This window comes from Glycine soja, chromosome 20 (assembly GCF_004193775.1).
Source record: "Glycine soja cultivar W05 chromosome 20, ASM419377v2, whole genome shotgun sequence".
Lineage (NCBI taxonomy): Eukaryota > Viridiplantae > Streptophyta > Magnoliopsida > Fabales > Fabaceae > Glycine > Glycine soja.
Window position 1 is genome coordinate 33,712,072 of NC_041021.1, and position 27,013 is coordinate 33,739,084.

At 37.8% G+C, this 27,013-nt stretch overlaps 1 protein-coding gene across 1 annotated transcript; it reads right to left on the bottom strand.

Annotated features, from left to right (window-relative positions):
• Window positions 1-24,832: 24,832 nt before the first annotated feature.
• LOC114402013 lies at window positions 24,833-25,496 on the bottom strand. Its single transcript, XM_028364566.1, has 2 exons — window positions 25,260-25,496; window positions 24,833-25,177 (listed from the first exon to the last, which is right to left on the bottom strand). Exons 1-2 carry the CDS (start codon window positions 25,410-25,412, stop codon window positions 24,833-24,835), a joined length of 498 nt encoding a protein of 165 aa, XP_028220367.1. The 5' UTR covers window positions 25,413-25,496.
• Between the last annotated feature and the right edge of the window lie 1,517 nt (window positions 25,497-27,013).

A 27,013-nucleotide genomic window follows, 5' to 3' on the forward strand; every position in this document is an offset into this window, starting at 1 on the left:
TATGAAAGATGTTCTCTCTTTGGGATTGAGATAGATCACAAGACTGACCTCCAAGGAGCCTTCTAACCATTAAGAGGTCACCTTCTTCATGGGGGTAGACTTCCTCACTAGACTCTTCACCCCTTACTTCATCTTTACTTCCACTAGAGGAAGGGCAAGAAGTAGTTTCCTCTTGACTACTATAAATGTCGACCCCTCATAATCATGGTTTTCTTTGTGGGGCATTGGGAAGCAATGTGACCTCTCCCAAGACATTTGAAGCATTTAATGTTGCTAGTCCTTTCTTGGGAACTAGTCTTAGGGGTGTATTTCTCTATGGTCTTACCCTTATCTTCCTTGGGTTTTGAAGGTGCAGCCCCTAAAATTCCTTGGGCTTGGTCCTTCCTTGGATAAGAGTGAAAGCCATAAGATTTTGAAGAAGGCTTTCTTTTTAGTTGTTGTTCCACTCTTATACAAAGTTGGACTAGTTCTTCTAGGTCCCTATATGGAAGGAGTTCAACCTTGTCCCTTACTTCCATATTAAGCCCATTAAGGAACCTAGCTATGCTTGTTCTTTCCTCCTCCCTAAGTCTAGCTCTTAAAAAGAGTAGTTCCATTTGTTGTCTATATTCTTCAACACTCATACTCCCTTGTTTAAGCCTTTGGAGCTTGTCCATAAGCTCTCTTTCATAGTAAGAGGGAATGTGCCTCTTCCTAAGGGTACTCTTAAGATCATTTCGATACTCTACTGGAGGATCCCCATGAATCCTTTGTTCCCTAACAAGGGAAGTCCACCAATAGAGGGCATACCCTTGAAAGCTAAGGGTAGCCAATGGAAATTTTCTCTCTTCGATAATATAATGGCAAACAAAGAGTTGTTCAACCTTAATTTCCCAATCTAAATAGGCCTCAACATTATCTTTTCCATGGAAATATGGAAGGCTTATGTTCACCTCTTGAGGCCTTCTATCCTTTTCTCTTCTTTGGGAGCGATGTTTAGTATGTGAACTATGAAGCCCTCTATAATAGTCGCTAAGTTCTTCACTTAAACTCTTGCAAGAGTCATGACTACTATATGAGGCATGTTTTTCTCTTTTCATTTCTTCCATTATTTTTCTTCTTTCTTCCGCTCTTATTTTTTCTCTTTCATCTTGACTTATTTCTTCCATTCTTTTTTTCCTTTTTCTTTTCTCTCTTATTTTTCTTTCCATAACATGAGGGAAATCAACTCATCTAAGATTCTAGATAGAGGGTCCTTATGACTAGTACCCTCACCATTAACACTAATTGAATGATGGCTCATGTTGGTTCCTAAGTTGTGGTTTTTTCTTGTTGGGGGTTTGAAAACAAAAGGTAAAAGAAACTGTGGTTGAAACTAGCCAAAATAAACACTTAAAGAGGTGTGAAAGATAAGGTAAAAACTAAATGGTAAAAGGTAAACTATCTAGGCGGTTTGACAATGGAAGATAAAGGAAATAAGCTATGAAAATAAGCAAGAAATGTAAACTAGGCGAATCCTAAGAGTGTTTGGATGACCACATTTAAGGTTCCTAACAAAACACTCACAATCCTAAAGGAAAATTGCTTAAAATTATTACACACAAAGGGAAGTAGGGTGACCTATTGGAGGCTCCCAACTTATTTCCAATGAAAGGCCTTTTTGTTACAAAACTTGAAAGCAATGAAAGTAAGTGAATTGTCAATTACAAAATTGCAAAAAGGTCCTCAATTTAGGTGGTTTTTCTCTCTTTGGTGATTCACTCAATTTTGAGTGATTCTTAGTCCAATAACTCTTAAGGTGGTTGGCCCCTTGCTTCTTGACCCAAATTCTTCAAGGGATGGCACCAATCCTCCTTTCCAATTCCCCTATATGGCAACTCACAAACAAGGAAACAAAGAGACAAGCAATAACCAAAGACAAAAAAAATGAAATGAAAGCTAAACCAATAGATTTTTAACAAGACAATTTTTGAAGGATTATTCAACAATTAAAGCAATGAAAAGGACATAGAAGCAAGCTGGGACTCAGAGAGAAACTTAGAATGGCTCTAGAGTAGAGTAAAAAAAACTGAAAAAAAACTCAACAAACCTCTAGCTTTGGCACTTGTTTTCACACTAATTTTCAATTTAAATTTAGGAACTAAGATTGGTATAAAATAGGCACCAATTATAGAATAAATTTTGAGCCAAAACAACAAGCACACTTCCCTTTCACTTTTTTTTCCTGGATACTGATTTTTCTGATAACTTTTGTGATTTTTAGTATTTTTTCCTTTTATCAAAATCACTTGGTTCTTTTTTTATAACTTTTTTCCAAATGTCTAGAAAATTCAGTAAATATTACAGCTCAAAGTTAGAAGTAACCAAGTCTTAGTAATTTTTACAAATTTGTATGTCCAAGCTGCCAGCACCTGCGATTTTAGACTTCGAATTTTTTTTAGCATGGAATATTGATTGCCTTGGGCTTACTTTCAACCTTCCTATGTATGTTGAACTCACTAGAATTGTTTACCATAGTTTTAGGAGTTCAATATTCACTTAGAATCAAAATTTCAGCCAGTAATTCATTCACCAAAACTCAAATTCACAATAGACACAATCATAAGGAAACCTAAAAGTTCAAGAAAAGGATCACAATCAAAGACTCTCTAAGAATTTTGCATGAACATGTTAAGGACTAATTAACATGCAAATATTTGACTCAAATCAAATAATAGGATAAAAGAATTTCATACACTCATGAACAAATGAGTTAGACAAAGAAACAAGAAAAATAAAATTCAGCACAACATAAGAAATCTTATGTGACAAGTTTCATGACTAGACATGACTTCTATGACAAAACTACAATAGGTGAACAAGTCACTCTAGATTTTTGAGGTTTTCTTCTACTTTAATGTTTTTGTATGAATTTTATGGTTTACGTTTCAGCCACAAAAAATAACAAGACAAAACTCAAAGGAACCTAAACTCAACACAATTCATGGTTCAAGAACAAGAACAAGAAATTCGAACAATAGAAAATCAAATCTGTTGGATCAAGTGGCCTCAGAATAATTAAGAAGGGGGGGTTGAATTAATTATTCCTAAACCTTTACTAATTAAAAATTTACTCTTCTAAGGCTTTTACTATGTTGTTAAGAGAATAAGGAGTAGAAGATAAACTAAACCAAAAGTAAAAGCGGAAATTAAAATGCACAGCGGAAAGTAAAAGAGTAGGGAAGAAGGAGACAAACACACAAGAGTTTTTATACTGGTTCGGCAACAACCTGTGCCTACATGCAGTCCCCAAGCGACTTGCAGTCCTTGAGATTTCTTTAAACCTTGTAAAAATCCTTTTACAAGCAAAGATCCACAAGGGATGTACCCTCCCTTGTTCTCTTTGAACCTAGTGGATGTACCCTTCACTAGAACTGATCCACAAGAGATGTACCCTCTCTTGTTCTCAGTCAACAACCCAAGTAGATGTACCCTTTACTTGTACCACAAAGGATGTACCCTCCAATGTGTTAAGACAAAGATCTCAGGCGGTTAAAATTTTGATACTTTGTGAATGGGGATACAAAAGAATTCTCAGGCGGTTAGTCCTTTGAAAACATTTATATAAGGGAAATGGATGAATCAAAAGAATTCTCAGACTATGTCGTTTTGAATTCTTTGACAAGGGAGAAGGGAGACACAAAAGAATTCAGGCGGTTAGTCCTTCGTTCTTTTGGAAAAGGGAGAAGAGAGACACAAATAAAATTCAGGCGGTTAGTCCTTGGCGAATTCTTTTTGGCAAAGGGAGAAGAGATGAAAAGAATGAATAGCACAAGTTTTCAAGGTTTAGAAAACCAGAAAACTTTGGAATGCTTTTGGCACAAAGAAGAAGAAGAAGTTCAAAGGGATTCAAGGCTTGTAAAGGATTGTATTAGATTGATTGGATTGATGTGATTAATGTAAAATGCAAAACAAAGCCTTGCTTTTATAGACTCTTCATGTCTGGTCAAGAGGACCATTTAGAAGAGTTATGACTTTTAGAAAAACTTAAAACCAATTTGAAAAATTCAAAAACCATTTGAAGAGTTACATCTTTTGATTTGTTCAGAAACAATCACTGGTAATCGATTACCAAATCAGTGTAATCGATTACACAAGGCTTTTATGTGAAAGGATGTGACTCTTCACATTTGAATTTGAATTTCAACCTTCAAAGGCACTGGTAATCAATTACCAAAACATTGTAATTGATTACAACTTTTTTTGAAATCAATTGGAACGTTGTAAATTCATTTGAAAACTTTTTCAAATTCATTTTGATACTGGTAATCGATTACAACAATCTGGTAATCGATTACCAGAGAGTAAAATCTCATTGGTAAACATATTTTGAGAAAAATCCATGTGCTACTCAGCTTTTGAAAAAACCTTTTCATACTTATCTTGATTAAGTCTTCTCTTGATTCTTGAATCTTGAGTCTCGAATCTTGAGTCTTGAATCTTGATCTTGATTCTTGGAAGGTTGATCCTTGAATCTTGAAGTGTTCCTGATTCTATCTTGAACATCTTGAACTCATTCTTTCTTGATTCTATCTTGAACATCTTGAACTCATTCTTTGATTGACCTTTGAGCTTTTTGTCATCACCTTTGTTATCATCAAAACATCTTTGAATCATTCTTGATTAATCATGAAGCTTTGCTTCTACAAAATCTAGCTTCTATAGCAAGTTTAATCAGTGGAAACTCTAAAGAATCATGTTAAAAACATTTAGCACAAGACATGTGAGGAGATACATGAAGAAAAATGAAGAAACAACAATGGAAGAGAAGGTAAAGCAAAAAATTAATAGAGGTTTAAGGAGCACCTACTTGAAGCTCTTGTGCTCTGATTACCACTTGATGGAAGCTTGCTTGTGGAGCTTCTGTGGAGGCTGGATCTTTGAGCTTCAATGAGGTTCTTCAATGGTGATTTTCCACCATGGAGATGCAGCGGAAGGCAAAGGAGAAGAGGAGAGGGGAGGCACCATCCATTAGGGAATAAGCCATGGAAGAAGGAGCTTCACCACCAAGAATGGGCCTTGGATAAGAAGCTTGAAGATGATGCTTTAATGGAGGAAAAGAAAGAGAGAAGGGGGAGCACAAAATTGAAGGAATAAAAGAGGGAGAGAAGTGGAACTTTGAAGTGTGTCTCATAAGACTTTTATTCATCAAAGTTACAACAAGTGTTACACATGCTTCTATTTATAGACTAGGTAACTTCCTTGAGAAGCTTTCTAAAGAAAACTTCCTTGAGAAGCTTCTTTGAGAAAACTTCCTTGAGAAGCTAGATCTTAGCTACACACACCCCTCTAATAACTAAGCTCACCTCCTTGAGAAGCTTCCTTGAGAAGATTCCTAAAGAAGCTAGAGCTTAGCTACACACACCTCTCTAATAGCTAAGTTCACCTCCTTGAGATGAGAAACTAGAGCTTAGCTACACACCCCTTATAATAGCTAAGCTCACCCCATTCCAAAAATACAAAAAAAGTCCCTACTACAAAGACTACTCAAAATGCCCTGAAATACAAGTCTAAAACCCTATACTACTAGAATGGCCAAAATACAAGGCCCAAAAGAAGGAAAAACCTATTTTGATATTTACAAAGAAGTGTGGATCCAACCTTGACCCATGGGCTCAAAAATTTACCCTAAGGTTCATGAGAACCCTAGGGCCTTCTTTAGTAGCTCTAGCCCAATCCTCTTGGAGCGTCTTGCTCATTGCTCTGGTAACTGGTCCCTTCCTAGAGAGGATTACATCAAGTTAGTACCGATCGTAGAAGAATTTGAAGAGATCTTGGGATGCCCGCTAGGAGGAAGAAAACCATATCTCTTTTCTGGGTTCTACCCCCTCCATGGCGAGAATAGCCAAAATGGTCAAAATCTCGGCATAAGAATTGGACCGAGTAAAACAAAATAGAAATAGGGTGGTCGAAATACCAAGGAAGCACTTGGAGGAGAAAGCAAAGGCTTTGGCAGATCAAGGTGAATGGGCTTCATTCATTGATGTCCTAGCACTATTGGTGTTTAGAGTCGTCCTCTTCCCAAAGGTGGATGGGCTAGTGGACCTAGCAGCGACCGACGCCTTCCTAGATTATCACCATAGCAAGCAAAGTCTGGTCGTGGCTGTTTTGGTCGATGCCTATGACACATTTGATCATAGATGCAAGAAGAGCGGCGCAAGGATTGTCTATTGCACACCCGCTCTATATGTATGGCTGGTGTCTCACCTCTTTCATCATGAAAGTAGACTCATTTGTCCCCTAGAAGGCCACCGTATGTGTGCTGAGAAAGGGAAGGCAAGTTGGGAGCAGCTCTTGGCTGGTATGGTAGGGGCATCCATCAATTGGTTCCCCTGATGGAAGGAAGGAAGAGCCAGAGTTTTGTTCTCATATGAAGGGTTCTCAAACGTCCCCTTGATGGGAACGAGGGGTTGTATCAATTATAATCCCATCCTTGCCATAAGACAACTTGGCTATCCCATGGGAGGAGCGCCTTCGGAAGAAAGCATCACGCCTTTCATCGCACGGGGTTTCAGTGACCCCAATGCAAGGATGTTTCAAAGAGTCCGAAAAGCATGGAGTGCGGTGTGAAGGAAGGATAAGGAGCTCAGGTGAAGCAATAATGGGATCATCGGCGGTTATCACAAGTGGCTGAAGGCTAGAATGCAAGAAATAACTTGGCTCCCGAAGCTAAAGCTCTCAAGTGAGGAAGAGGTTGAAACCCCTAAGGAAAGCAAAAAGGTGCAAGCCTTGAAGGTGGAACTTGAAAAGGTGCAAGCGGTCAAGGAAAGGTTCAAGACAACGGCCATCAAAATCCGAAAAGAGGTCGACGAGCTGAGAGACATCAACATGGCCACAACCGAAGCATTGGAACGGGAAACAAAGAGGGCCCGAAAGGAAGAATGGGGCCGAAACAAGTTTCAAGGGGCTTTGTGGGGCAGCAACAACGAGCTTAAGCTTCGAAGGGCCAAGAGAGACCAGTCGAGAGTCGAAGGTATGATATTAGAGGACAAGTTGAAGGCTTGTCAAAGGTCAAAGAGGCATTTGTCTGAACAATTGAGTAGGACGAAATAAAACATGTGGGCCATCATCAACCAATACAAAGAGAAGCTAAATCTAGCTTCAACCCATGAGCAAAGGTCAAAAGACGAGTATGCGAAGGTATCGGTCCTGCAAGCAAAAAAGGAAGCAAGGGAGAAGGTGATAGATTCATTAAACAGAGAAGCAATAATGTGGATGGATAGGTTCGCTTTCACCTTGAATGGGAGTCAAGAGCTTCCAAGACTGCTAGCCAAAGCCAAGGCGATGATGGACATGTACTCGGCTCCTGAGGAAGTTCATGGGCTCCTCGATTATTTCCAGCACATGATCGATTTGATGGCCCACATAATTAGGAACCACTAAGGCGTTTGCATTTTTGCTTTAATTTTGACAAGATGAACATTTTTGTTCCATGATAAAAATGAGTTTGGTTCAATCCTAGTCTTTGCTCAAAACTTCTACACGAGTCCAATACTTCGACAACTTCTCTTTAGCATGCATTCATGTTTAGTTCTTTGTCGTATTGCTCACTGCATTTTTGTTCTCTTAGTAGTGAACACCATAACTAAACACGCTTTAAGGCACCCCTATCGAACCCGTTCCAAAACTAGAGTCATGGGTGACATAGAAGAGGTGTAAGAGCAAATGGAGGCCATGTTAAGCATGAAGTGAATGATGGAAAGTAATGTGGTTGTAGTTGCCACTACCAGCACCGCCGTGGAGGCGGATCCAAGCCATCCATCCGCCATAAACCAAGCCAACCAACCCATCCCGAACATGGTGGGTCAAGGAGGAGAGGTGCTGGGCAGCACTAGTGGTCCATACATGGGGCATAATAGGAATGCTTACCCCTGTGGCTTACCCCCGAATTATACACCGCCCACCATGCACATGCCCAATGAGAACACTAACCACGTCGTTCTCGTTATCTTTGAGAGCCAGCAACCACAGCCTGTAGGAGGCACCATGAAGAACCTCGGGATCATGCTTAGGTTGACTTTAAGCCATATCCTGCATTCACCACTGAGGGACCAGCATGTAGTGGTATGCCTCTGCCCAATCATGCGGGAGCACCTCAACCCCGCCCGCTGCGACTGTTGCATTTCTCAGTAGGGGGGCTGCCTTCGGCAGTGGAAGAGAGGGAGAAACTTGATCTCATCGAGGAGAGATTAAGGGCTATTGAACGGTTTGGTGATTACCCTTTTGCTAACATGGCAGAATTGTGTTTGGTACCCGATGTTGTCATCCCCCTAAAGTTCAAGGTATCAGATTTTGATAAGTACAAGGGGACTACTTGCCCCAACAATCACCTAAAAATGTACTATTGAAAGACAGGGGCATACTCCAGAGATGAGAAGTTGTTAATGCATTTCTTCCAAGAAATTTTGGTCGGAGCGGTGGTCATCTGGTATACCAATTTGGAGGCTTCTCGTATCCGCTCATGGAAGGACTTGATTACTACCTTCATTAGGCAGTACCAATACAATACTGACATGGCTCCTAATAGAACTCAGCCATAGATATGAGCAAGTGGGAGCATGAGTCCTTTAAGGAGTATGCCAAATGGTGGAGCGACTTGGCAGCACAAGTGGCACCCCCCATGGTGGAAAGAGAGATGATAACTATGGTAGTGGACACACCGCCGGTGTTTTGCTATGAAAAGTTGGTGGGTTACATGCCTTCTAGCTTCACAGATCTAGTATTTATGGGCGAGAGGATCCAAGTAGGCCTAAAGAGGGGGAAGTTTGATTATGTCGCTCCTGCCAATATGAGTAATAGGAGGTTCGGGGCAAGTGGGGCAAAGAAGAAGGAAGGAGATGCCCATGTTGTGACTTTGGCTCCTACTTGGGAAAAACCCCAACAAACCTTTCACAACACTTACTAGTATGCTCAACATCAACCAAGCTTTTTGGCCCGCATCGGAAACCCTTCCAATCCGGTGCCCATCCAGCAAAGGGCACTTGCTCAAAGGGCCCCCACTCAAAACTCGGCTCCCTCACAACCTCGCCCTGCCGGCAACTCCAATCCTAGCACAAGTGCCAATCCGGGGAGGAATTTTCCAGTGAAGAAACTTACGAAATTTGCCCCGATTCTGATGTCGTATGTGGACTTGCTACCATCCTTGATCGCCAACCAAATGGCGGTGGTGACCCCCGGGAAAATTTACCAATCTCCTTTCCCTGGATGGTACAACCCCATTGTAACATGCGCTTATCATAGGGGTGTCCTGGGGCATTCGATAGAACAATGTGTGGCCCTCAAACATAAGGTCTAGAATTTGATCGACGCGGGGTGGCTGAAGTTAGTCGCCTTATACGACTAACTTTTGTATAGAAATTATTTTCCAAAACTTGTATAGTTCCCTAATTTATGGTTGTTTTGGAGTAATCTTGTAAATAAATCTTGTTTTATGGTTAAAGTTGTCTTTAGAATATGTCCATTGGATTTAATGATGAAATCTGTGGATTTTCAGGTAAAACAAGAGGCTAAGTCATGAAGTGCAAAAAGTGACAGTTGAGCTTAGCTCAGCAATTGGGCTAAGCGCGCATCCACCGCTAAGCGCAGCTTCAGCGTGCTTAGCGCAAAGGAGAATCTAGCAGAGCATTAGCATCAAGGTCGCGTGCTAAGCACGAGATTAGTGCACTAAGCACAACTGGTGTCTTTAGCCAGGCTCAGCGCACGACTGGCGCTAAGCTCGAATCCACTTACCCACGCTAAGCGCGAGGGTGGCGCTAAGCACGACGTTGTGAATTCAGAACCTCTTTAAAGCCTGTCTTGTGCAGAATTAGGGTACACTTTGACACACACCTTTTACAAACTTTTAGACAGATTGTAGGCAAAAGAAAGGGCACAGATTCCAGAGCACACCACAGTGCCTATTTGGGGAAAAGATCCCTAGAAGCATCAAGAGGAGCAGCTTGTGCATTGAAACCTAGGTTTTGTAAGACTATTATTGTTTGGGTTTCTTGTAATGGCTGGCTAAGCACCCTAGTTGGGGATTTCTAATGAGTAGTTGATGTAAATACCTAATATCTAATTGATTATGTTTTCTGTGTTCAATGCTTAATGTTTGTATGCTTTTGGTCTGATCATCGATTTGTGTGCATAGTTAGGTGACTTTAGCATTGGGAAATGTACTGTTTCCTTAGAACTTGATTGAAGCAGGATCGAAACTTAATCTTACAAGAGGGATCTATAGATTAAGTTTTGGTTTTAATTATGTTGTTACAATAATGTAGTTTAGTCTAGGCCTAGTCTTACAAGAGGGATCTGCAGACGAAGCTTAGGCTAAATTAGGCTAAACTTTCGTAAGCTGCTTGAGCTGAGTCTAGTCTTACATGAGGGATCTGCGGATAAAACTCAGTTTAAGTTAGTCTAAACCTAAGAGGGTTGTCTTAATTGGGCCTAGTCCAACAAGAGGGATCTGAGGATGAAGCTTGGATTAATTCGGTCTATCGAGGGATCGAGGTTTAGTAATTTAGGCTACAGCATAGAACACAAGAGCATGATTGATTAGAGAAATATATTTATATGCATTAGCTTGTTTGTGAGAAAGACCCAACATTTCTACCTATTGCTATCAGTTTTACTTACTTTGCATTTTATAGATTTAGCATAAAAGTTTAGTTTAAATTCTATTTGAAATTATCAATCATACATGTTCTCTCAACAATGCTACATGTTATCAATCATAACGTTAGTTCCCTGTGTTCGATACTCGGATTCATCCGTTTTAATTTTTAAATACTTGATGATCTGGTGTGCTTTCTGACAAACCGGATTTCCCTTGAATATATTTGAACGAAGAAAAACTGGAACAAAAAGTAACTACAGGGGAAATCCAACAGCTGACATTCCGAGAGGATGACCCAAACATAAAGATGAATCCTCTTGCCAGGCATGAGGGATCAACGGTTAATGCGGTGGAGGAATGTGGACCTCAGAGGCCAAAGCAGTTGAGAGATGTGGTAACTTCGAGGAGGTTTATATTGGAGGCGCTGTTTGAAGTGGTCATGATTTCCCTTGACGGGCACAAGGGAGATTCTTGTTTGATGCATCCGGGTGCATCGTATGATGTGGAAACATGCTTGACGGCAGAGGAACTATTGCAAGGAATGATGGACAAAGGCCTGTTTGAAGTTTGTGGCGCGAGGAAGAGGGAGCGAGATGTGTGCATGCAATTGGCTAACAAGAGCCCGAGCAAACCCAAGCCCTTGGTGATGCAATCCTACCCCGCAAGGGCATTGGCTAGAAGACTCCAAGTAGATTGGGCTAGAGATCCAAGGAAAGGCCCTAGGGTTCTCATGAGCCTTAGGGTAGATTTCGAGCCCATGGACTAAGTATGAGCCCGCTTATCTTTGTAAATATTAGAATAGGTTATTCCTTCGTCTAGGCCTTGTATTTTGGCCATTCTAGTAGTATAGGGTTTTAGCCTTGTATTTCGGGGCATTTTGAGTTGTCTTTGTAATAAGGACTTTTTTTTGTTATTTTCATGTTTTTGTCATGGGGGTGAGCTTAGCTATTATAGGGGGTGTGTAGCTAAGCTCTAGCTTCTCATCTCAAGGAGGTGAGCTTAGCTATTATAGAGGTATGTGTAGCTAAGCTCTAGCTTCTTAAGGAATCTTCTTAAGGAAGCTTCTCAAGGAGGTGAGCTTAGTTATGAGAGGGGTGTGTGTAGCTAAGCTCTAGCTTCTCAAGGAAGTTTTCTCAAAGAAGCTTCTCAAGGAAGTTTTCTCAAGAAAGCTTCTCAAGGAAGCTACCTAGTCTATAAATAGAAGCATGTGTAACACTTGTTGTAACTTTGATAAATGAAAGTCTTATGAGATACACTTCAAAGTTCCACTTCTTTCCCCCTTTTATTCCTTCAATTTCGTGCTCCCCCCTTCTCTCTTTCTTTTCCTCCATTAAAGCATCCTCTTCAAGCTTCTTATCCAAGGCAATTCTTGGTGGTGAAGCTCATTCTTCCTTGGCTTATTCCCTAGTGGATGGTGCCTCCCCTATCCTCTTCTCCTTTGCCTTCCGCTGCATCTCCATGGTGAAAAATCACCATTGAAGGACCTCATTGAAGCTCAAAGATCCAGCCTCCATAGAAGCTCCACAAGCAAGCTTCCACCAAGTGGTAATCAAAGCACAAGAGCTTCAAGTAGGTGCTCCTTAAACCTCCATTAATTTTTTTTCTTTACCTTCTCTTCCATTTTTGTTTCTTCATTTTTCTCCATGTATCTCCTCACATGTCTTGTTCTAAATGTTGTTAACATGATTCTTTAGAGTTTCCACCGATTAAACTTGCTATAGAAGTTAGATTTGATTTTCTATGGTTCAAATTTCTTGTTCTTGTTCTTGAACCATGAATTGTGTTGAGTTTAGGTTCCTTTGAGTTTTGTCTTGTTATTTTTTGTGGCTGAAACCTAAACCATAAAATTCTTACAAAAATATTAAAGTAGAAGAAAACCTCAAAAATCTAGAGTGACTTGTTCACCTATTGTAGTTTTGCCATAGAAGTCATGTCTAGTCATGAAACTTGTCACATAAGATTTCTTATGTTGTGCTGAATTTTATTTTCTTGTTTCTTTGTCTAACTCATTTGTTCATGAGTGTATGAAATTCTTTTAGTCTATTATTTGATTTGAGTCAAATCTTTCATGTTAATTAGTCCTTAACATGTTCATGCAAAATTCTTAGAGAGTCTTTGATTGTGAACCTTTTCTTGAACTTTTAGGTTTCTTTATGATTGTGTCTATTGTGAATTTGAGCTTTGGTGATTGAATTGCTGGCTGAAATGTTGATCCTAAGTGAATATTGAACTCCGAAAACTGTGGTAAACAATCCTAGTGAGTTCAACATACATAGGAAGGTTGAAAGTAAGCCCAAGGCAATCAATATACCATGCTTAAAGAAACAAATCGCTGGTGCTGGCAGCTTGGACATACAAACTTGTAAAAATTACTGAGAATTGGTTACTTCGAATTTTGAGCTGAAATTTTTACTGAATTTTCTAGACATCTGGAGAAAAGTTATAAAAAAATAAACAAGTGATTTGAATAAAAGGAAAAAATACGAAAAATCGCACAAGTTGGCAGGAAAATCAGTATCCAGAAAAAAAAGGTGAAAAGGAAGGGTGCTTGTTGTTTTGGCTCAAAATTTATTCTATAATTGGAAATTTCAATTCAAAATTAGTGTGAAGACAAGTGCCAAAGCTAGAGTTTTGTTGAGTCTTTTTTTTTCAGTTTTTTTACTCTACTCTAGAGCCATTCTAAGTTTCTCTTTGAGTCCTAGCTTGCTTCTATGTCCTTTTCATTGCTTTAATTGTTGAATAATCCTTGAAAAATTGTCTTGTTAAAACTCCATTGGTTTAGCTTTCATTTCATTTTTTTTGGTCTTTGGTTATTGCTTGTCTCTTTGTTTCCTTGTTTGTGGGTTGCCATATAGGGAATTGGAAGGAGGATTGGTGCCATCCCTTGAAGAATTTCAGTCCAGAAGCAAGGGGCCAACCGCCTTAAGAGCTATTGGACTAAGAAGCACTCCAAATTAAGTGAATCACCAAAGAGAGAACAACCACCAAAATTGAGGACCGTTTTGTAATTTTGTAATTTGCAATTTACCTACCTTCATTGCTTTCAAGTTTTTGTAACAAAAAGGCCTTTCATTGGAAGTGTGTTGGGAGCCTCCAATAGGTTACCAAACTTCCATTTGTGTGTAATAATTTTAGGCAATTTTTACTTAGGATAGTGAGTGTTTTGTTGGGAACCTTGAATGTGGTCATCCAAACACTCTTAGGATTCACCTAGTTTACATTTCTTGCTTACTTTCATAGCTTATTTCTTTTACCTTCCATTGTCAAACCGCCTAGATAGCTTGCATTTTACCAATTAGTTTTTTTACCTTATCTTTCACACCTCTTTAAGTGTTTATTTGGCTAGTTTCAACCATAGTTTCTTTTACCTTTTGTTTTCAAACCTCCAACAAGAAAGAACCACAACTTAGGAACCAACATGAGTCATCATTCATCTAGTGTTAATGGCGAGGGTACTAGTCATAAAGACCCTTTATCTAGAATCTTAGATGAGTTGAGTTCCCTCAAGTTATGGAAAGAAAAACAAGAGAGAAAAGAAAAAGGAAAAAAAGAGTGGAAGAAATAAGTCAAGATGAAAGAAAGAAAATAAGAGAGGAAGAAAGAAGAAAAATAATGAAAGAAATGAAAAGAGAAAAATATGCCTCCTATAGTAGTCATAACTCTTGCAAGAGCCTAAGTGAAGAACTTCGTGACTATTACGAAGGAAGGCATAGGTCACATCTTAGACCTCACTCCCATAGAAGAGAAAAGGAAAGAAAGCCTCAAGTGGCTAACATTAGCCTCTCATACTTCCATGGGAAGGACAATGTAGAGGCTAACTTAGATTGGGAAATAAGGGTAAAGCAACAACTTAAAAAGAAGTCTATTTCAAAATCTTATGGCTCTCACTCTTATCCAAAGAAAGACCAAGGTCAAGGCATCTTAGGGGTGACACCTTCTATTCCCAAAGATGATAAGGGGAAGGCAATAGAAAAGCAAGCCCCTAAGGCTAGTATGCAAGAGAAAACTAGCTCTATAAAGTGCTTTAAATGTCTTGGAAGAGGACACATTACTTCTCAATGCCCCACCACAAAAACCATGATTATGAGGGGCCAAGACATTTATAGTAGCCAAGATGAGGCTACTACTTCACCTTCCTCTAGTGAAAGTGAAGAAGCAAAAGGGGAAGAATCTAGTGAAGAAATCTACCCCCAAGAAGATGGACAATCATTAGTGGTTAAAGAGAAGTGTAAGGAGGTAAGTGTCTCCTCCAAGAGGTTAGCTAAGAAGGAAACTCATTTTACAATAAAGACAAACATTAAAGAAACTTTCCCTCTTAGACAACCTCCACATTTTCTCTTTTGTAAAAAGACACTTGCTAGCATTGCCACACCTCTTGGGCTTGAGTTTATTCCTCAAGTAAAGAAGTTGTTGGATGAGGGTTTGGTTCGCAAGAGCTTAAATCCTTGTGCTTTTTTGGTGCCCAAAATAGGTATTATTAGGCACCAAGTCCCTAAAATAGGTGGTATGATGAATGTTTTGAGTGGTGCAACCCTCTTTTGTAAAATCACTCGTACACCTAACATCTTCATGGTGTGTGTACATAGGGACCCATTAGGTAGGTTTGTTCTTATTTTTAGTTTCAATACAAACTTAGGTACTCATATGGGACACCTTAGGTTTGTCATACTTTTTGGTAGGAATAATCAATATGAAAATACAGAAAAAGGTATGTTTTATTGCGTTACTTTTCTTAATTTTTCAAATAGTGATCAACGGGTTCCCATGAACCCTAAGAGAATAAAGGTCATTCCTGAGTGGCTCACTCCATCAAGTATAAGAAAAATTTGGGGCTTCCATGACTTAACAAACTTTTACAAAAGGTTTGTCCCATATTTTTCTATACTTGTAGCACCACTCATTGAGTTGGTGAGAAACCATGTTCCTTCATGGGAAGATGCCCAGGAAATGGGTTTTCAGACCTTACCTTACTTCAACATACCAAACACCACTAATACATGTGTTTTTGTTCTTTTTACAGCTGTTGAGGGAAGGAGCCCAGAGTATGATGAAACTCGGGATTTGAGGTCAAATCCTTTCCAAGGTGGAGGGAATGATGCAATCCTACCCCGCAAGGGCATTGGCTAGAAGACTCCAAGTAGATTGGGCTAGAGATCCAAGGAAAGGCCCTAGGGTTCTCATGAGCCTTAGGGTAGATTTCGAGCCCATGGGCTAAGTATGAGCCCGCTTATCTTTGTAAATATTAGAATAGGTTATTCCTTCGTCTAGGCCTTGTATTTTGGCCATTCTAGTAGTATAGGGTTTTAGCCTTGTATTTCGGGGCATTTTGAGTTGTCTTTGTAATAAGGACTTTTTTTTGTTATTTTCATGTTTTTTGTCATGGGGGTGAGCTTAGCTATTATAGGGGGTGTGTAGCTAAGCTCTAGCTTCTCATCTCAAGGAGGTGAGCTTAGCTATTATAGAGGTATGTGTAGCTAAGCTCTAGCTTCTTAAGAAATCTTCTTAAGGAAGCTTCTCAAGGAGGTGAGCTTAGTTATGAGAGGGGTGTGTGTAGCTAAGCTCTAGCTTCTCAAGGAAGTTTTCTCAAAGAAGCTTCTCAAGGAAATTTTCTCAAGAAAGCTTCTCAAGGAAGCTACCTAGTCTATAAATAGAAGCATGTGTAACACTTGTTGTAACTTTGATGAATGAAAGTCTTATGAGATACACTTCAAAGTTCCACTTCTTTCCCCCTTTTATTCCTTCAATTTCGTGCTCCCCCCTTCTCTCTTTCTTTTCCTCCATTAAAGCATCCTCTTCAAGCTTCTTATCCAAGGCAATTCTTGGTGGTGAAGCTCCTTCTTTCTTGGCTTATTCCCTAGTGGATGGTGCCTCCCCTATCCTCTTCTCCTTTGCCTTCCGCTGCATCTCCATGGTGAAAAATCACCATTGAAGGACCTCATTGAAGCTCAAAGATCCAGCCTCCATAGAAGCTCCACAAGCAAGCTTCCATCACCACCCAACCACAATAACATTCCATATGTAATTTCAATTGCACCATTCCCAGCCCCTTATTTCGTGTTTTCCTTACAACAATACGTGCTCAAGCATAGGTAACGTATGCAACTAAAGATGTACTAGAAAATCAATGTCCATAAAGAAATCAGGTAAACTACACATTATATTCTATGATTCTAAATTCATCTTTTCATTTAGAAATTTTTCATGTTAATTACCAAACCCTTTTTAGTTTTAAGTACTGTACATATTTTGTTTTCAGTTAACTTAATTTTACAGATAACCTTCTTAAAAACGCCTTAGGGAATATAGGTTAAGAAAATGTTAAATTACTATTAAAATCAATTGAAAAATTTGACAGTTTTTCAACTTAAATCAAAGTTGATGCCTTGATGGAATTAGACGACACACACAACGAATATTGAAAGACACTATTTTATTTTTCATAAAAAAATGTGAGACAACCACGCTAAAGTGTATCTGACAAAATTAATTGATACGTACATATATTACTTTAATAAGACTTTCTCAAAAGTCAAAAGTCAAAGGAAGAAGCATTGACGGGGGTGGGTTATCGTTGGATAAATTACTGATCGATCAATATACAAAAAATTAAACAAGTATATCAATAATGTAGTAAAGTAGCATAATTAAAAAAATCACGTATACAAATTTGGACAAAGCAAATTAATTACTACCTGAATTAGGGATTTATGGCAGAGGTTAGCTTAAGGTTAGAATGTTTAAGTTATATCATGAAGTTGATCATGGTAGAATATACTATATGATGACCTGATCAACAATCTCAATATAGACAAGATAAAATGCCAGGGGTAATTATTTTTTAAATATGAAAGAAACATTTATTTGTATGTGACAATTATACAAATGTCGCTAAAGTTCTATCAAATTTTGATTTGAAAGACAAACCTAACGAATTAGAGTAAAACTAATACAACAAGAGTTGATTATATTTGCAATTTTACTTTTTAAACATCATGCATCAAGCTTTTAGTAACAAAACAAGCTAAATGACAAGGGGAAGCTCCATAGTAATGTTGAGGGTGGAAAGCGTCGACCTTTGCCTGGTTGCCTTAACTAATTAGTACGGAAACATCTCTTCGGCAAATTTACCTCAGAGGGCTTGTTTTAGAAACATTTTACCAAAGAGGGTTTCTTTTCAAACTTATCACAGACGGGGTCTGTTATGACGTGGATGCCGCCATTGTTGCCGGCGGGAAAGCTTGTACCGCCATTGACAACTGCGGGAACAAGGATCCCGCCATTGGCAACTGCGGCACTCAGCCTAAACCGCCAGTACGAACGGCGGGACAGGCTGAGTAGGAGAGAGAGAGGCTGTACCGCTGATAGGGCTGGCGGGACGAGGAGAGAGCCATGCCGCCATTCCTCCTGGTGGGACATGCCAACGTGGCAGTCCCGCCACTGCCTCCTGCGGAACACCTTGACGGGACAATGGCCAGCGTTCACATGCATGCTGAATCATTTTTATGCAGGCTAGGCATGCTGAATCATTTTTATGCAGTTTATGCAGGCTAGGCTAGGGTTAACATGCAAGAATCAATTTTTTTTTTGTGATACAGGCTAGTTCACATGCACGCACCTCTTGCTTTAACACTATTAGATTGGATAGGACACGCACCTCTTGCTTTAACACTATTGGATTGGATATAGGGTAATCAGGAATCATCTTGCTTTAACACTATTAGATTGGATAGGACACTGTATGTATTAGATAGAGCAATCAGAAATCACATGGATGTCATTTAGATTAGGGCTAGGCAAGTAAGTAGGAACTGACGTGCATACAAATTTATTTACTTTGCAGTGGTAAAAAATTTCTATAAATAGAGCAAACATGCAATCCCTCAGCATGAAAAATTTTGTCATTGAAGAGAGTATCAAATAGTGTTTGAGAGGAAGAAAGATTTTGGTTTCGACATTGAAGAGAGTATCAAATAGTGTGAAAGAGGCAGAAAGATTTTTGCTAAGTTTGCTGATTCTATTGTAAGGATGTTTTATATTTATTTAAATTAAGTTATCTTTTCGTTTTGTTTATTTATCATGTACAAATTTTTTATTTTGAACTAACAAATATTATGGTTAGAATGAAATTTGAAGGTCAACTTTAAGTGTAATAATTTTGTAAATTACGTTTTAAATTTAAAAATTATTAGTAGTAATTATTTGTAAGTTTTTTGTTAATGGTTTTTGCGTTTGAAGTATTATTTGACATATAATTTAATTTAAGACAAAAACTAATTACATGCTATTTGTTAAGTATTTTGTGGTTTGTCGTGAGTACAAAGTTTCACTTGTAATAAAATTTAGTATAAGTTAACAAAAAGAAATTGTAATTTTAATTATAAAAACAATAAGAAAAATATTACCATAATTTTAAAAGTCCCGTCATTTAAATTTACTAACATAAAAAGTAGCATGGGAATAACAATTTTTCGTTACTATATTTATTAGTAATTTATTGATTTTTAATAATCTTAAAAGAACTTTACTTGGATTTTTAGATTATTTTATACTTTATGGTAAATAAGAAAAATATTGAGACAACAAACTAGCACTAGATCAGGTCTAATACTTCTCTAGTTTTTGAAAAATAATAGGTGAATATTTTATCTCTCCAAGCAATCACTAGGACAAAATATTAAAAAATATAGTTGAATTAATTCTTTAACACTCACTAATTTTGTATCTCTTTGTTTTTATGACATATATAATATTAGTTATTATACTTGAATTGTATATATTTCTTTTATCTCTTTGTCCCACTAAGTTTCAAATTAGTTGTTCATCGAGTATTTTTGCCTTACATATACGTGCATATAGTTAATTAATTAACCATTGAGACTATTCCCTCGACATGGAGAACAATTAGGCCTTATTTGTCTGCCATGTTCCGTCTGAAATTTTTTTAAGTCTAATCCTTTCAGTTATAACCCTTCCATTTTGTGTTTGTCTGGAATTTTGTTGAAGTTGAGGAATTTTCCATAAATTATTTAATTAGAGTAATTTTTTATAGAATAAAGTATGAATGTGTAGTTTAAGTTTAATAGAGGAAGCAAATAAATATTTTATATTTGTATCATCGACAAAATATTTAATTGAAGTAAGGATTTTATTTGTTAGACTAAAATTTGAAGGTAAAGTTTAAGTGAATTAATTTTTTTAATTAGAATTTTTATTATAAAATTAGTATCAGTAATTCTTTATTTTAAAACTACTATTGTTATGATTAATTATTTTTAATTTTGATCATGTAGGTATATCATGAATTCAATTATTACAGTGTCGTATTTCAACGGAAGAGTATATGAAGACAATGATGGTGTAATATTTGAAGGCAGTAAAAAGGTCATTCAGATTAAACGCGGAATTAGTTTCAATGCTTTGAAAAAAAAAATTGGAGATAAGGTAAAGATAGAAAATAATGAAATTATTTCTACTATAAGTTGTAGATTTTTAGTTTCAGGAAAATATGTTGCGTTGCAAATTTGTGATGACGAAGATGTTGAAACTATGATCGAAAGTTTTCAACAACAACAACAAATGTCAGTTCTAGAATTGTACGTAGAAAAGGATGTTGCTGGTGGTTCGATGTTTCATGCTGCAAATTCTGTTACGTCATGTGGACGTAATGTATCTCATCATGAATCGGAACTGCCAAGAAATATAAGTAATTTACATGATGATGAAGATGATGATGATGATGATTACCTTGCATCTAACTCATACGTTGAAGAGTCTTTCGATGAAGATGATAGTGATGATGGAATATCTGATACAGACGATGAAGTCACTAACATCGTTGAACCAGTTTCAATTGTTCACCCAACCGAAGGTAAATGTTTGTGAAATACAAAATTAGTTGAATACATCTATCTTTTTATGAGAATTGCATTTAATGGTAACTAAATAGGAGTAGTTTGTTGACGTGATTTTTTTAAAATTATTAGGTGTACCACAAATTCAAAATCCATTTTGGAATGATGCTATGCATTATAATAATATCAATTGGAGTCATCCGGACGAGGAGGACATTTGTGGTCTGGACATGTCAACGACTTTTAATGTTGGACAAGAATTATATGTTGGCATGGATTTTGACAGTAAAGATGCGGTCAAAAATGCACTGAAACAATATGTGATGAAGGTGCATCAAACTTTTAAGGTTGTTGAGACGAAATCACAAAAATATATCGTTTGTTGCCCCAACAACACCGAAGAGTCTCCTTGCCCTTTTTATATGAGGGCAATTTTATCCAAAAAAACTGATGCATGGAAAGTGACACAATGGGGTGGACCGCACACATGTCTAAATATGACTATGACACAAGACCATGAGAAGCTTGATTCAAATTTAATTGCGACTTGCGTAGTAGGTACGTTTTTTATGTTCATATTATCCTACTTTTGTGTTATTTGTTATTTTAATTTGTAATTTTATTTTATTATTTGAATTACAGGCATGATCAGAGAGGATCCATCAATAAAAATTTCTTTGATTCAAGAAAGGATAAATAGTGAATTTTCCTATAAGGTTTCATACAGAAAAGCATGGATGGCCAAACAAAAGGCGATTGCAATTGAATATGGCGATTGGGAAGAGTCGTATGCGAAACTCTCGTCATGGCTAACACACATGCAAAATCATTCTCCTGGCTCTTACTTTCAAATACTACATGACGATTTTATTGTTGGTAATAGGGTAAGTCGCGAACATCGTCAGTTTCATCGAGTATTTTGGACATTTGGTCAATGCAAAGAGGCTTTTAAGTACTGTAAGCCAATCATACAAGTTGACGGCACACATTTATACGGCAAATACCGTGGGACCTTGTTAATGGCCACATCGCAAGATGGAAATGGTGGTGTTCTTCCTCTAGCATTCGCCGTGGTCGAAGGCGAGACGCTAACAGCATGGTCATGGTTTTTGGCCCACTTGCGTGAACACGTCACAGATAAGAATGGAATTTGTCTAATATCTGATCGTCACGCGAGTATAAAGTCTGCTGTCGCTAACGAACATCTTGGTTGGCAACCTCCCCACGGTTATCATGTGTACTGCGTCCGACACATAGCCAGCAATTTCAATCGCAAATTCAACAACGCGAAACAAAAAGAGATGTTCAAGAAATTGGGTAAGGTTTATTTTATACATTAATTTAATTTGACTTTGATGTCTACGTACAACTTTTCATGATAACAAATTTGATGCAGCGTACACTCCTTGCAAGCATGTGTTTGATCAAAACTTAGAAAAATTTCGTCAACTGAGTCCAGCCATAGCAAGATGGATTGATCGCATTTCAAAGGAAAAATGGAGCATGGCTTACGATACATCTGGACGACGATATGGTCACATGACAACCAACCTATCAGAATGTGTGAATAAGGTGTTGAAAGATTGTCGCAGCATTCCAATAACAGCGTTGGTCAAGTCAACATATAGTAGGTGCCAAAAGTACTTTGTTGATCGTGGTCGCCAAGCCCAAAGACAATTAAGAGAAGGCCAAGTTTATTGTTCTAAGCTTGTTACAGAACTTAGGAAAAATCAAGAACAAGCTTGTTCGCACATCATTCGCGTGTACGATATCCACTCGACAAGGTTTGAAGTAGAGGAGACCTTCAATCCTATAACGCAACGTGGCGGACAAAAATGGGCAGTTAACTTGAATGGCCATTATTGTCAATGCGGAAGGTATTCTGCGCTTCACTATCCATGTTCACACATTATTGCAGCTTGTGGTTACGTGAGCATGAACTACTACCAATATATAGATGTTGTTTACACCAATGAACACATCTTAAAAGCATACTCCGCACAGTGGTGGCCTCTTAGGGTTAGGGTTAGAGTTATTTTTTTAAATGTGAATGGTTAGGGTTACTTCTTGTTTTTTAGGGGCTAGGGGTTACTTCTTATTTGTTAGGTGTTAGGGCTAAGTTTACTTTATTTTAGGGTTAGGGTTATTTTTTAAAATTTGAAGGGTTAGGGTTACTTCTTATTTTTTAGGGGTTAGGGGTTACGTCTTAGGGGCTAGGGCTAAGGTTTTTATTTTAGGGTTAGGGTTAGGGTTATTTTTTTAAATGTGAATGGTTAGGGTTACTTCTTGTTTTTTTAGGGGCTAGGGGTTACTTCTTATTTGTTAGGTGTTAGGGCTAAGTTTATTTTATTTTAGGGTTAGGGTTATTTTTTAAAATTTGAAGGGTTAGGGTTACTTCTTATTTTTTAGGGGTTAGGGGTTACGTCTTAGAGGCTAGGGCTAAGGTTTTTATTTTAGGGTTAGGGTTAGGGTTATTTTTTTAAATGTGAATGGTTAGGGTTACTTCTTGTTTTTTTAGGGGCTAGGGGTTACTTCTTATTTGTTAGGTGTTAGGGCTAAGTTTATTTTATTTTAGGGTTAGGGTTATTTTTTAAAATTTGAAGGGTTAGGGTTACTTCTTATTTTTTAGGGGTTAGGGGTTACGTCTTAGGGGCTAGGGCTAAGGTTTTTATTTTAGGGTTAGGGTTAGGGTTATTTTTTTAAATGTGAATGGTTAGGGTTACTTCTTGTTTTTTAAGGGGCTAGGGGTTACTTCTTATTTGTTAGGTGTTAGGGCCAAGTTTATTTTATTTTAGGGTTAAGGTTATTTTTTAAAATTTGAAGGGTTAGGGTTACTTCTTATTTTTTAGGGGTTAGGGGTTAGGGTTTATTTCTGAACATTGAAGGGTTAGGGCTAATTCTTAGGTGTTAGGGTTAGGTTTTTTATTTTGGGGTTAGGGTTTATTTCTGAACATTGAATGGTTAGGGCTAATTCTTAGGGGTTAGGGTTAGCTTTTTTATTTTGGGGTTAGGGTTTATTTCTGAACATTGAAGGGTTAGGGTTTATTTCTGAACATTGAAGGGTTAGTGCTAATTCTTAGGGGTTAGGGTTAGGTTTTTTATTTTGGGGTTAGGGTTTATTTCTGAACATTGAATGGTTAGGGCTAATTCTTAGGGGTTAGGGTTAGCTTTTTTATTTTGGGGTTAGGGTTTATTTCTGAACATTGAAGGGTTAGGGCTAATTCTTAGGGGTTTGGGTAAGGTTTTTTATTTTAGGGGTTAGGGTTAATTTATTTAATTTAGGGCTTAGGGCTAAGTTTTTTATTTTAAGGGTTAGGGTTTAGTTCTTATTTTTTAGAAAAATAAAATTACATTTAGAAGTTGATATAAAATTACTTTTTTCTGAATGTGTACTTCTAATGAAATAAAATTACATTTAGAAGTTGAAATAAAATTACTTTATTTTAAGGGTAAGGGTTTAGTTCTTATTTTTTAGGGTTAGGCTTTGGTTTTTTATGTTGGGGTTAGGGTTTAGTTCTTATTTTATAGGGTTAGGCTTAGTTATTTTATTTTAGGGTTAGGGTTAGGTATGAAAATTTCAGGGTTTAGGACTAATTTTTATGGGTGAGGTTTAGGTTATTTGTATTTTTGGGTTAGGGTTTAGTGCTGAACATGTTTGGGTTAGGGCTAACTTTTAGTGGTTAGGGTTAGGTTTTTATTTTAGGATTAGGGTTTATTTCGGAACAGTTTAGTGCTAAGTGCTTATATTTTATAGGTTAGGGTTAGTGTTTCATATTTAAGGGTTATGGGATACTTTTTATGTTTTATGGGTTAGGGTTTAGTTCACATTGAAGTTCATCGTTACTTAGAAACATTAGTTTTTTCCTTTTGGCTACCTTTGTTATTTGGTTTAGGGTTCATTGATTATTATAGTTTGATACGCGACATAAATTCTATCCATAAGTAAGCCTTAATAAACTGAATATCATACATTACGGCATGAATGTCAAATTACAAATATACAACAAAGCCTTAATCAACGGAGACATGCAAATCATTCATTTTGGTGTCCGTGATGCCGTGAGGATGTGCCACATGGTCGATCCCATCTTCGTGCTTGGCGATCAGGATTTCTTCTGCCCCGATGCCTCCCCGCTTCTTCTTCGTCAGCCTCCGCAGAAAATGCGTGACGCAAATCAACACCGAATAAGTCACTCGTATTAGGTATTTGTCCCGGTACATTCCATTGTGTTCCTAACGGGGCATTAGGTGTTGGAATTGGCCCATGATATTGCTGTGAAGGGGTCATTGTGGGCCATGAAAAATGAGCTTGTGTTTCCGCAAAACCACCGAACGATTGCTGGGTTGCAGAAGTATCAGTTTCATGACCCTAAAAAGGATACTGATACATCTGTGTCGGATACTCAGCAAATGTTTGTGGCGTGTAATACATTCCATGGCCACGCTCCGCCATTTGTTGGGAATATTCTTCCGCTTCAACAGTGTCCCTTCTTCTGTCTATCCCCTGAGTTTCAATACTTGACTGAAGCATGTGAAACTGTTGTGGGGGAAATTGACGCTCTGATGCTGGACCATGTGACACTGGCTCAGTGACTCTCTCTTGCTCTTCGGATAAAATTGTAATTTTTTCCACATAAGGCACGAGATCATCAAATGTGCATGTTTTCCTCCCTTGAGGAGACACCATGTATTGTAATGCCTCCGCAACTTCACCCTGCATTTATAAGGGTAAGAAAATTAATGGCCATCATTAAATAAAAGTTCAACTTAAAATTTGAAAAAAAATAAAAAAATACCAATGTAGCCGTCTTTGCATTTTCTGGGTCAACAAACATCTTTGTCTTTCGCCTATACCAGACCATGTAGTCCGAGTTAAAACTCAATAGGCCTTCTTGTCGGGGATAAGCGTCGACCCTAAATGCATGTCGATTATTCCACTGTTGAATCATTGGGGCGAATAATTGCCCCCAATTTTCGTCATGTTTCCCCTTTAATGTTATGCCATGAATGTTTAGGGGTTGTGAAGGAGACTCTGGAACTGGTTACTGCATCCCGAATTGTCTCAAGACTCTGTCCGGTTGGTGCCACTCAATAACTTGGAAACAAATTAGTGGCACCACCGCGTACCACGCGATACTTCCGACTAAAGAAACGGGAGGCAACAATGATATAACGGTTGATGGGTAAGGCTCCCACACAAACTGCATATAACAACATAGTTGTGAACATTGTAGTAAAATAAGACATATAATTTTTTATTTTACAAATACAATAGCATGCTTCTTACCTCATGACGTTTCATAATATCCAACTTGCGACGAAAAACTTTCACATCATCATTGCCGATATGTTGGTTTCCATGTCGCAGCCACCTACAAAGAATAAAATTTAATATACCCTAAAACCATTTATTCTATTGAAATGAAAGACGCTGTTAAAAATGACTCACCTGTGCCCTAGTGGTGTATTTTCTATTTGGGAAGGAGTCCTCTTTGGAGCCAAGGTTGGACATCGTTCCCATGCCCACAATTGTAGTAAGATGCACATACCTCCGATTGATTTAGTTTTATAATCGGTGGCACTGCACATCTCTCTATATAGAAAACCAAGTACGGCAGCTCCCCATGCATATCTGCCACATTCTTCAAAGTCACGTAAAAATTGAAGGTACCTTACCGAAACTCTGTTACAGGTTTTGTCAACGAACAAGACACCTCCAATAAATCTCAGTATCCATGCACGGGCAAACCTTCGTACTTGTTCTTCATCGTCATCATTATTTATTTGATCAAAATGGTGAGCCAGCCAATTTAATTTAACCACACTACCTTTAATTTCACCTTCTTGTGGTCTGACTCCCAATAATTCCTCACATAAATCAGCCCAATCAAGATTTGTTGGACCGATTAATGGTAAACCATCCACACTTATACCTAACAACACAGAGACGTCTTGTAGAGTGATAGTACACTCTCCGCATCTCATGTGAAACGTATGTGTTTCCGGCCTCCATCTTTCTATTAGAGCACTAATTAGTGAGGCATTTATTTTTAAGTATCCCATTTTGATAATCCACCCGAAACCAGATTGTTGAAGAAAAGGAAAAATTTGCTCTGGAATTTGTTCTTCCCCTTGATACGTGGGGACAGCGCGTCTGATATGTAATTTCCTTTCTTCTTCCCCATTCCAAACATGTTCTGAAACATGCTTAGGTTGCATCCATAATACATCAGTATCGATGGGGCCAGACTTAATGTTGATATGTGATGAAGATGATGATGAAGATGTCATTGCTACTACAAAATAAAATATTATACATGTGAAGAAAACTTTAATTTATTAGTAAACTTTAAATATATAACAATAAATTTGTAAAAAATCAAACTGGCCAATTTTTAATATATTCTATACATAAATTAAAATACATGTGAAGCAATCTTTAATTTATTACTATTTTTTTCTACAATTAATTAATAAATAATTGAATAAAATATAGACTAACTAATTATTTATTATACAAAAATAATAATAATAATGTACAATGTATCAT

Coding starts and splice junctions, on each gene's coding strand:
- LOC114402013 (XM_028364566.1), bottom strand. CDS start 25,412: ATGATTCAACAGTGGAATAATCGACATGCATTTAGGGTCGACGCTTAT. Junction 25,178..25,259: donor ATGCAAAGACGGCTACATTG/GTATTTTTTTAT, acceptor TTATAAATGCAG/GGTGAAGTTGCGGAGGCATT.